This window comes from Galeopterus variegatus, unplaced genomic scaffold, assembly GCF_000696425.1.
Source record: "Galeopterus variegatus unplaced genomic scaffold, G_variegatus-3.0.2 Scaffold793, whole genome shotgun sequence".
In the NCBI taxonomy this organism is placed as follows: Eukaryota; Metazoa; Chordata; class Mammalia; order Dermoptera; family Cynocephalidae; genus Galeopterus; species Galeopterus variegatus.
Window position 1 is genome coordinate 435978 of NW_007726904.1, and position 12621 is coordinate 448598.

Below are 12621 nucleotides of genomic sequence, written 5' to 3' on the forward strand. Positions count from 1 at the left end.
GGCCGTACAGCAGGACCATTTTAATTTTTTGAAGATATTGTAATGATATTATTTTTAATTTTAGTTTTCATTGTTCACTGCTAGTATATAGAAATACAGTTGATTTTTTTTTTTTTTTCCTTTTTTGTCTTTTTTCGAGACCGGCAACGAATCGCAACCCTCAGTGTCGCGCCCGTACCGGACCGGGGACCGGCAATGGGATCGCAACCCTCGGTGTTGCGCCCGCATCTCGCTCAGCCAGTGAGCGGCCGGTCTGTATGTGGGATCCGAACCCTCAGCAGGAGCGCTGCTGCGCTCCCAAGCGGCGAACTGTAGCAGTGCGCCACCGGGCCGGCCCCTACCAAATAGTATTTATGACTTAGTATAAGTAGCTCTGTCACTTCACTAATCACTATAATTATTTTTGGCTTTTTCAGTCACCAAAACATTTTTCCTTTTTTTTCTGTTTTGGATTCAAACACAGGAAAACTGTTTAATAAGCAAAAAATGTACTCTTCCACATACATGATATAACCACCTTTTCCTTAACAAATATTTTCTTCACCTGTGGCTTGGTATGTTTGTTAATAACTGACAAATATAATCTAATAGCATTAAAGTAAAAATGTCAGAAACAAAAAATTTCTACAAGAAATATTATTTGAAAATTACTTTTTTTGATGAAATCAATGATAGCCTTCTCAACCACCCCAAAACATCTTCAATATGTTATAACATTTCACTGAAGCTTCTTTTCTTTGATATTTCATGGTAATTTTTTTCTATTTAATTTAAATGATGAAAACAATTATATAACACTAGGACTGTAAAATAATAGAGTTGTTTATTAATTTAAAGCATTTTGTGTGCCTTACTTGTGAGCTACTGTTTTTCCTCTATTCTGCCAAATTATATTGGATCAATTAGCTAATCTTCTTTCCATTTAGCCTCATGAATAATAGTAACTATTTTACATGGTAATAGAGTTATTAATTAATGACTACGTTTATTTTAAAATTAAAAGTGAAAATAAATGATTGGAATGAAGTTAAGAATGAAATTCTGAAAATACTAAAATATTAAAACTGCAGCATATTAATTCTGAAATTCCCTGGGTCTATAAATATTATTCACTAAATCATAATTATATAATGGCATCTCTGATGTTCCTGAAACCAACTCTCTAACATTTTGACTATATAAACATATTTTTGTTTTAAGACAATGTGATAAGTTTCCACTTTGCCACTGCATTAATGTGGATATGGCCATTTAATTTTAGCTGGCAGCAAAGCTCAAGCATGGAAATTAGGGATTGGGTCCACTCCAGCCTGAGTAGGCTTCTTTGGCTCTTGGCTAAAGACCATTCTGAGAGCCTCCTTGGCTCCAAAGAAGTCTATTTTGTCAAATTAAGGAGGCTGCACTCTCTCTGTGCTACATCCTTTTATTAAAAGGTTAACTTTTATAGCATGTTCTTTTATTTTCTTAGTTTGGTGTTAGTGGGACAGTAACCATTAATGTCAGAAAACTTGATGGCTGGTAAATTATTCTGACAATCTCTTTTCTTCATTCCCACCTCCAGCCCATCCTTTATGGAATTGCCCATAAGAAGTTTCTAAAATGTAAAGCTCAGCCTGTCCCTTCACTTAAATTCTTCAGTGACACTCCTCTCCCCCTCTCCCCGCTCCCCCCACCCCCTTCCCTCTCTCTCCTCTCCCCCCTACACACACTCATAGTTTTTGAAATAACATTTGAACTCCTTATCCTGGTATTCCAGACCCTCCAGGAACTAGCTGTTGCCTACCTTGCTTCTTACCACCTGTCTACCCTCACACCTCATGGCAACAGTACCAAACACTTGTAATGACTGAAGAGTGTCAAGCATATCATGACTTTGTACATATGCCTTTCTAGAATTCTTTGCCCCTTTCTTCATTCTGCCCATTTACAACTGAGATTACCTCCCTCAGGAAGTTCTCCCTGACCCCCATGCAAATGAAAATGTCCTTCGTCCATGTTATATAGCACCCCGTCTGTGCTTCAGTCACAGCGAGGTGAGCACGTGTCTTCTCTCAAAGTCCCCCACTCCCTCTAATCTTAGTGACAGCAGGAATGGTACCTTATGAGAATTAATTTTTTACATTCCTAGCACAGTGCTTGCTACAAAAAAAGGCCCTCAAATATTTATCAATTTAATGAAATGAGTGAGTGGGTCTACAGTCAGTTAGACGGTTATCGTGGCATGTAGTTGAGGCAGTAGAATTTGCTTCCTGAAAATAACATTTTCAAACAGTATCCAGTAGTTTCTCCATATCTCCCTATCCCCCTAAGTAGCTAGTGAGATAGCTAGCTGGAGCAAGAACACAGTCCTTTGGCTCTGAGGTAGAGCTTTTGCCTGGACAGACACAACTGCCTCCTGTTGGAAGGAACTACCCCAAGATCTTGTCCTTAGTAAGTATGACAGAATCAGCTGTGCCTCCACTTCAACACACCAGCCTAACAGCTTCTCTTCTAATCCTTTCCTCTTTCCAAAGGTGACATCTACACCATGAAGATGGATTTTTTTAGGGCTAAAGAAGTATAGATGGGCAGAAGCCCACCGACTTTTGCACAATGTCAGGAAGATCACAGACTCTGGGCCGGTTCATTGACCCTGGGTTACGATCTTCTGCTTGAAGTCCTCTCAGGATATGCCTCCTCATTCACTCCTTTGTCTTCAAAATGTGTAATCTCTCCTCTTCCAAACTCCTGGAATATGTGATCTAAAGCATAGTCTTTAGACTCCCTTTCTATCACCATTTTTCATCTTACCTAACCCAGGCACTGGCACTCCATGTGCACGAAGTAATCCTCTCCAAGCTGTCTTCTGCCGTCAGCATTCCAGAGAAACTGCCTTCACGGAGGAAACTGATGATCTTCTCCAAGTCAGATTCAGTGCCAGGGCTGAACTCTCCTTCATGAGATTGTCTCCAAACCTTTGAAACTCACCATCCTCTTGATTTCCATAGCATTGCACTGTTGTGCCTGACTCTTTCCTCAGGCCCCTTTCTTGAGCCACTTGGCTGACATCTCTTTCTTCTCCACTTTCTCTCACTCTTTTCTCTGATCTTTTCCCTATAAACCTGATCTTGGAAACCTCTCTACACACAAAAATCTCAAGTCTGTATCTCCTTTCCCAAACAACAAAATTTCCATCTTTTTCTCTTCTGAGATAATTTGTGGATACCTCATCTGTATGTCAAAAACAAAACACATTCCACCCAACCAGCTCACCCTCCATACTTTCCTATTTGGGTTTGTACCCAGTGTTTGGTTTCCAGCCAGTGTTGTCAGTGCCTCATCTGAAATTTACTTGGACTTGCCACTTCTACTTGCATTACCCACATCCCATGCCATGTTAGTACAACAGCCTCTTAAAACAAAACACTTCAGCAAATTCTAGAAACCAGGCACTATCCTAAGTCCTTTACATACTTTATCTACTTCAATCTTTACACCCTAGGAGTTTGTATCACTCTAATGTCTACAACATTAAAAAGCTGAGCTTTAATCTCGAGAAATTAAGTAACTAATAAATTTACTCGGACCACACTGCAAGAAGTGGTATCATGATCTGACACCAGAGTGTCTAATGCCAGAGCCCTTTGGGCTGCACTGCCTTTTCCAGGGTCCTCCGGTCCCTCTTTCTTTTCTTCTTCACTGTATCCTGTGCATCACTGCTGCCAGAAAAATACTCCTTTAACAGGGTGCCATTTTATCAGTTTCCTGCTCAAGGAGGAAGGAGACTTATTGAACACATATTGCTATATGAGCCTTTCCTGAACACCGAACACAGTGCCCTCTTCTTAGATTTCTCAACCTGCTCAGACTCCCTTCTCGAGGGGACTGAAATCATCTCCATAACAAACTCTGAGCTCAGCTGGTTGCCTTGACTTCAGTATCAACTGTACCTCCAGAGTTCCTCCCTTCATCAGCTCCAATGCTGAGGCCCTTGCTATCCAGGCCACCTCCCATTCCTCCCACCAGAGGGGAGGATTCAGACACCCCAAGTCCACAGTGGTGTCTGTTGCTTTTCAAATCTAGAGATTTTCATAACCTTCTCAACATATTGCTCACCATATCCTAACACCAACCAATCTGCACAGTCCACTTTCTTTTGTTCCACCTGGTAAAGTTAAGTTCCATTGCCTATTCGTTTCCTCACACAGTCCTTCACCCAGAAATGCCTTCAGGGTGGCCTCTGCCTTTCCAAACTGGACTAATTTTAATGCCCCACCTCAAATTCTGTTTGTTCTATAATTCCTTCCCTAACTATCCCAATCCTCTCCTTTCTCAGAACTCCTGTCGAACATATAATCTGCTCCACCTTACTTATCCATCACTACGATTATATTGTAATATACTGCTTTATATCTCCATAATGAGGAGGGCATGCCAAAGTGGTACTTTCTAGAACCAAGAGAGAGTCTTTCCCCAAAACAAATTCCAGTCTCACTCTTAGCAGAACCAGCTTGTAACACTCTAAGTGACACTGTCCATCTTGAAAGAAAATTTTAGAGATTTGATCCCCACCTGCCACCTCATTATAATGTACTATTATATGTGACTCATGTGTGTTAGCCCTGTCTCCCTGACAAAACCATAAGTTTTTAGAGGGCAGGGACCATGTCTCTTACTTGTATTCCCTGTGGTGTTTATAATGTCATAGCTCTATCCAGCAAGTAGTAAATACTCCTTTATTAACTCATGGATAATTCTCCATTCAGGAGCTCTATGCTAAATGCAGATGGATGCTTCTGATGTATTTATTTGTGACCAAAGACAAATGATTTTCAGACCAGGAAATTATTTCCCTTACTTTGTTCACGTAAAATGAGCAAAGCTCTTTTTCCCACATCTTTTGAAATATAGTACAAAAACCTTTTATGTCAAGGGCACATTTTGAATAGAATCTGAGAGACCCTTGAGAGGATTACAAATCTCAAACACTACCAAACAGGTCAACAGTACCTGTGATGCAAGCACTTCTACATCACAAGTCTCACAGCAAATTTAAAAGAAACTGTTCACAATTACTGTAGTATTTTTTTGATCACTCTTCAACAGTGTTGCTGTGTGAACAGAACTGTTTACTTTCCTGACCTCACTTTCTTATATTGTTGTAAATTAAAATTCCAACTCGTTCTGATAAACACTTTGGCACTGACCATATGCTAACACCAAATCTGTTATTTCCTGCCTCAAGTTGAACCCCATTCTCCACCACAAAGCTCAGAGCTCAGAACATGTAGTTCCATGTTCTATTGGACAGATATTACTGTGGTGGTACGTAAGCACAATTGTAGCAAAAATAAAGTCAACACTGAGCAGATTTGGGGGCATACTTGTGATGGTTCAGATACATTAGGGTTCAAAATTGGGGTGTAGCTGTAATGTGAGTTCAAGGTCATTATATAAAAAGGGAATACATAAATACTGAAAAATGTGACTTGAATAATTTGTCTTTAACACACTGAGCAGATTTGGGGGCATACTTGTGATGGTTCAGATACATTAGGGTTCAAAATTGGGGTGTAGCTGTAATGTGAGTTCAGGTCATTATATAAAAAGGGAATACATAAATACTGAAAAATGTGACTTGAATAATTTGTCTTACTAAGAGTTTATGTACACGGAGTATTTTTCTGTCCTTCAGTGACCAAAAATGAAGAAGTGAAAATAATTATGGTGAAACACTACAGAATAGGTTTAGATGAAAAATATGAAGTAACAAAAAAGTGGTCTTTGAATGACCTGCAGATGATTGATGGAAAAGAAGCAGATACCGTAAGTGTTATGTTTTATAAGGGAGTGTGGGGTCAATATGCTGAAGATCTTATGTTCAATGTTCTACCCCCTATATTCTTGGAATGTACTAAATGTTAAGATGACATTATATTGTTCTTAAATGGTATGGTTTAATCTATTGGGATGATCTGGTTTTTTAATTCTGTTTTTATAAGTTTAAATTTGAATTTTGTCTATGAAATTTAAAAGCATCATTCCCAAGGGCCTTTTAATGGGTTAAACACAATCTACCAGTCAATGCTGAAACTTTAAATATCACTTTTCCAAATACATATGTGATACTTCCATCACCAATCTCTCCCTACCCCTATTTTCTCTATAAGTTCTGGGTTCCTTCCCTTATCTTCAAATTTTACTGTCAGCAAACCCACTTTATCTACCAGAAGGTCCATATAACTCATGGAATCCTATAATCTTAGAGGTGAAAGGGGAGAAAGAGTGAATATACCAATCTCCCCACCTGACCACTTGACACGTGGTTTTCCCAGTCTGTCCTTGAACAGTTCTCCTTGAATGGAGAACTCACTCCCCACTTAAACTTTATATCTCCTCCATGCTGAAGTACTGACTCTTGAGGCTTAGGATGCCCAATCACCCGCATCTCTTACCCCATTCCCAGATTTCCCATTGGGTAAATTCCCAATTCCTCAGCTCCATGCACCCATTGCATTATGGATGTAAATGTGTTATAGCCATAATCCTACAAATTGCAATTGTTGGATTACTCTGAATTCCCTCTAGATGGAAAACTTCTTAAAAACTGGGACCAATGATATCTCACCCTTTATCATAGCCTTCTGCCTGATAGATATTAGGCACTCAATAAGTATTTGTGATGTTACTCTTGAATGAATTAGAACCTAAGCTCGTTTATTCTTAATCGTAATAAATGCCGTATTCTTAGTTTGGCCTATTGTTCCAAGCTATCAAATCTTCTGTCTTGATTTTTTAATATCACTATAGTATAACACAGATGTAATGAGCACAATATTTAGGACTTCATCCAAGACAATAATAAAATTGGTGAAGCAAGCAAGGTCAAATACATACCTCTAGGTAATTGACGGTTATCATGACTACTAGTAGTAGTACTGTTACCCGCTACCATCTCACATTTAGTAAATTTTTACAAGGTGCCAAGAACCAAACTAAACCCTTTCCATATATAGTTTTAAATAATCATCACAAAACCCCATGAATTAGATTCTATTATTACTACTATTTTACAGATGAAGAAAATGAGACTTAAAGAAACTAATTGACTTTCCCAAAGTCATATAGTTATTAAATAACAGAGCTAGACTTTAACCAGAAATCTATTAATTTGTCTTCTTTAGGTTGGTTGCTTAATTCCTCTACAAATTCATATATTCTTTTGTTCATTCATTTATTAAGGATTTATGGTATACCAGGGCCTGCCAGGCTCTGAAGATACAGTGGAGAAGTAGACAGCCATAAGCACTTAATTCTGCCCTAATTAATTAATAATCATCTAATCTGAATATCTAAATTTTATATATTAAATTTCACATTTATTTTCTTTACTTAAATCAATATATACTATCTGCTATTACCTTGACTTATCACCTAAGAATCCTATTTTCAAAATTTAGTGTGTGTGGCACAATGTCTTCATGAAAGAATGCTGTATCTCATTGTTTTGTTTCCCAACTATTCACATAGCATTTTTCTGACAATATATTCTACCTAAATATCTGACATTTAGGAAATAGTTAAATATACTATTGCATATCCATATGACAGAATATTATGTAGCCACTACAAAACATGTTTTCAAAGGAATACTTCAGAACACAATTGTTCACTATTTAATACGTTTTTTCAAAGTTTTTAAATTTTTTTTAAAACTTTTTTGACAAAGTTTTGAATACCCACTTTTCTAAAATATAGTGTCAATTTTGCATACTTAGTCTATCATATTATTGAGACCCAAATCTTAAATTTTAAGCAAAAATTACATGTAGATATGTATGTGTGTATCACATGTATATGTAAAACAAACCAGGACGTAAATAATAGTTATCTCTGTGTGATAGGATCAAAATTTCTTCAGTTATTATTTTCTTCTTTATATTTTTCTGTATTTACTAAATTTCTATACTGCGTTGAATTTTATCAGAAATCCATATCAAGTTCACTAATCTGTAGTTTCAGGAATTAACCATTCCCACCCCAATTTTTGGCCCATTGTTTTTCTTTTGTTTTCTTTTTCTCAAGTTCTCAAATGTTACAATTATCATAGTTATTTTCTACAAGTTTGGCCAGTGCCTGGGGAGGTATTTATTAAACTTGTCAACTTAGTCTCCCCTGAAACAACTAGCTGTTCTCTATGTTTTCCTCACCTTTCTTGGCTTTTAATTCCATCCAAACGTTGATTCTTCCCTTTTCAATTTGAAGATGATTATCTTTGATAGTGAACTAGACACAAAAGAGAAGTTGGCTATTTCCATTTTTTTCTCCTAACTTTAGGACCTAAAATATTAAATTGCCGGAAAAGAAACTATAGTATCCAAAGAATAGTTCTCTTAAAAATTTCTTTTCTATGGATGAAGTAAAAATATCTTGGCTGTTCTGGGAATTTCTTCTCTTTCTTGGAATTGAATCCTCAGGAGTCATTATTTATTACATTTTTTTTTCAACAGCAATGATACAGTTTTATATAGAGCAATTTCAAGCCAAAAAGTTGTCACCTTTAAAATGGAATGGAATTGAAATGGAAGTCAATTTGTAAAGCAGAAATCAAAATAAATAGAGATTTGGAGGTGCAACAGGAGACAGGATGATGTAGCAAAAAGTGGGGTTGGGCTGACTGAGATCTTGGTTTTTATCCTGGCTTTGCCAATAGCAACACATGTAACCTGGAATTTGCCTCTGGAAACTATTATACCAGCCAAACACAGGAGATTACTAACTGATCTGTGACATCCCCTGTTAGCTCTAGAATTCTATCAAAGGGAAGAGAGAGAGAGAGAGAGAGAGATGTAGTCTATGTGCATGTACGCTCAGCCTTCTATTATTAGGCTAAAGGAAAAGATCAATTCTGTCCAAGTATCTTAAAAGCATGAGGGATATTTTCTACCTGATGAAGAGCAAATGTTTGGGACAGAAAACAACATAAGATGCATGATTAGTATCTGGTGATGCAGTGGATGTGATTTCCTTTTATTGAGATTCTCGGCAGAATTGTCTTTCAAGCTGCAGTTATGATAGCTGGAAAAAAATTGCCAGTGACTAAGGAAGCACTGCATTTAAAAATTACATCACCTTTGTACATTCTTTTTTAAAAGCATTGTTTTGTTTTTAAATTTTTTAATGGTATAAAGTAAGGTGGTATTAACACCAATATCACAATCTTTGGAGGCAGATTTGAGAAAGGTAACTATTATTTATTAAGCTCCATACTAGTTTATGTGATTAATCTCTGTAAGTTTCACAACAACCCTATCTAAAATGAGAAAAATGAGACTCAGATAAGTACTTTGCCCCTGGTTACATCAGAGAGTCAAAACAGTTGTCTAACTTGAAAACCCATGCTCTTTTTCCTGCCTCCTGCAAAAATTTTCCTATTTGAAAAACAAACTGCAAAGACATAGTTGCTTATATATAATACTGACATACGACATGCTAACAAATTATTAATACTGTGATTTGGTTTCAGACTCTTTGTCACCTAGGGCAACGTTTACCTCCAGTTCTCCTTTCATAGGACTACTTGAGATCAGTTCCATACACATTTGTAGTTGTCATGGATAAGCTAAATAATGCAAAATCTCAGTCCTAAAGGAGACTCAGGAGTTAGGCAGATAATGAATGTGAAAGCATTTTGTAAACTTTATAAATACAAGGCATTGTTGTTACTGCTATTAATAACAGTAGCAATTATTATTATTTTAACATGTATGACCTAGATCAGCTTTGATGTTCACTTTTTTTTTGAAATATTTACACTAGAAATACAGCAAGAGCCTAGAGGCAGTCTTTAGTATTTTGACAGTTTCAATCAAATGATTTCATGATTCTTGCTATTCCATTCAAAAGTAATTCTTTGATATTAACTTCAAAGACAGCAGGTTGGTGATCTGTAATATGACAATAGCTAATTAGCTATCCTATATTTCTCCCTTCTCCCTTTGAAATAGCACAAAGAACTAACCTCCTACTAAAGAAAAAGAGAAACTATTTTCACTTCCAGAAGTCTATAAGTGAGTTTACTCTCTTCTTTCATCCCTACCAATCCTCTCTAACTCACAACATTGGAAAGACTTGATAACTGCACATTCTGAGGCATGTTTTATTTGTATAATTGAAAAGACACAGATGCTTCAAAAATAATCTTTCTTGTTGATTTTTTAGATGCAATTATATTTGAAGAAGGTTGCTCTGGATAGCTCATTTGTAGGTTTTAGAAATATATTTTATACTGATACTTTACAATCAATAAACATACCCAAGAGAATATGAGAGAATCCAGGAAACTTAGCTACTTCTTGGCTACAAACTAAATCATGTCTTTCTCTTCCAGGACAATCCATTTTTTGATCTGCACTTCAAGAAAGTGTACAGTTTGGAAGCATATAGCTGTGCTTCTAAATATGCCTTTGCTCGAACTGTAAATAAGCTGAATCATGCCTATCTTAAGAAGGACTTACAAATTGTGAACTTTGATTCTACTTACATTAATGATGATTCCATTTGGTCCTCCAACAACAAGGATTGCTTGGTCCTTATGAGAATATGCTTTTATGCTTTCAATCTTGTATGCTTGTCCCTATGTCCCTTGCCACTCTGAAGAAGTATACCATGTTCCTTCATCAGTGTCCTATGAAAATGGTTCCTGAGGTAAATATTGAAAGTCATAATGTTGTTTTTTTCCTTCATCAGTGACTATTATTTATATGAAAATAAAGTAATGCTTTGTGAATTGCAGTGAAATGTGTTTTAATGCAATCATTCAACATTTGGGGCTTTTTGCCACTGTGTTCCTTGGCAACTTTGGAAGTTGGATGGTCTTGACTAAATTAGTATTCTGCTAAAAAGTATGCAAAAGCATCATGAAACACCTAAATATATGGAAGGACATCTTGTATTCATGGATAAGAAGACTTAATAAAATCAAGATGTCAATACTACCCCAAATGATCTGCAGATTCAATGAAATTTTTATTAAAAATCCAACAGCATTTTTTGCAGAAATGTAAAAATTGATGTCAAAATTCATATGGAAATCAAGGGTCTCCAAACAGCCAAAGAATCTTGAAAAAAAAAGTATAAAGTTGGAGGACTCACACTTCCTGGTTTTAAGACTTACTATAAAGCTACGAAAAATTGATGTCAAAATTCATATGGAAGTCAAGGGTCTCCGAACAGCCAAAGAATCTTGAAAAAAAAGTATAAAGTTGGAGGACTCACACTTCCTGGTTTTAAGACTTACTATAAAGCTACAGTAATCACAACACTGTGTTACCTGCATAAGGATAGGCCTATAAACCAATGGAATACAATTGAGAGTTCAGAAATAAACCCATACATCTTTGGTCAACTGATTTTTGACAAGGGTGCCAAATCCATTCAAAAGGAAAAGAATCTCTTCAACAGATTGCACTGGGATAACTGTATATTCACATGCAAAAGAGTGAAATTGGACCCTGACCTCACACCATATATAAAACTTAACTCAAAATTGACCAATTACTTAAATATAAAAACTGTATACATAAAACTCTTAGAACAGAACATAGGGTTAAATATGAAGGAACTTGGGTTTGGCAATAGATTCTTGTGACATCAAAAGCATGAGCAAAAAAAAAAAAAAAACATAAATTGGACTTCATTAAAATTTAAAACTTTTTGCATCAAAGGACATTATCAAGAAAGTGAAAGGATGAGAAAAAATATTTTCAAGTTATATATCTGATAAGGGCTTAATTCCCAGAATATATAAAGAATCCCTACAACTCAGTTATAAAAAGACAACCCAATTTAAAAATGGGCAAAGAACTTGAATAGAGATTTCTACAAAGAAGATATACAAATGGCCAATATCATCATTAGTCATTAGGGAAATGCAAATCAAAACCACAATGAGGTACCACTTCACACCTACTAAGGAACTTACAAAGAAGGTATACAAAAGGCCAATATCATCATTAGTCATTAGGGAAATGCAAATCAAAACCACAATGAGCTACCACTTCACACCTACTAAGGAACTTAAAAAAAAAAAAAAAAAAAGGCCAATATCATCATTAGTCATTAGGGAAATGCAAATCAAAACCACAATGAGCTACCACTTCACACCTACTAAGGAACTTAAAAAAAAAAAAAAAGTGTTGGATGTGGAGAAATTGCCTCATACATTGCTGGTAGGATTTAAAATGTTGTAGCCATTGTGGAAAATAGTTTGGCAGTTTCTCCAAAAGCTAAACAGAGAATTGCCATATGACCCAGCAATTCCATATCTAGGTATATACCCAAAAGAAGTGAAAGCAGGGACTTGAACAGGTGTCTGTGTATCAATGTTCATTGCAGCATTATTCACAACAGCCAGAAGGTGGAAACAATGCAAGTGGCCATCAACAAATGGATAGACAAAATGTGGTACAATCATACAATGGAATATTATTCAGCTTTAAAAAGGGATGAAGTTCTGATACATGCTACAACATGGATGAACCTTGAAAATGTTATGGTAGGTGAAATATACCAGACACAAAAGGACATGTATAATTCCCTTTATATGAAATATCTAGAATGGGAAACTTCAAAGACAGGAAG

General features: G+C 36.2%; 1 protein-coding gene across 1 annotated transcript in view; it reads left to right on the plus strand.

Annotated features, from left to right (window-relative positions):
• The window catches only part of LOC103590287 (exocyst complex component 1-like), a 15439-nt gene extending 4761 nt beyond the window's left edge, over positions 1 to 10678 (plus strand). The window contains exons 2-3 of the mRNA XM_008572495.1: positions 5675 to 5805; positions 10370 to 10678. Coding sequence (XP_008570717.1) covers positions 5675 to 5805; positions 10370 to 10636 — 398 coding nt within the window. The 3' untranslated portion in view covers positions 10637 to 10678. The remainder of the gene's footprint in view (positions 1 to 5674; positions 5806 to 10369) is intronic.
• Positions 10679 to 12621: the final 1943 nt, after the last annotated feature.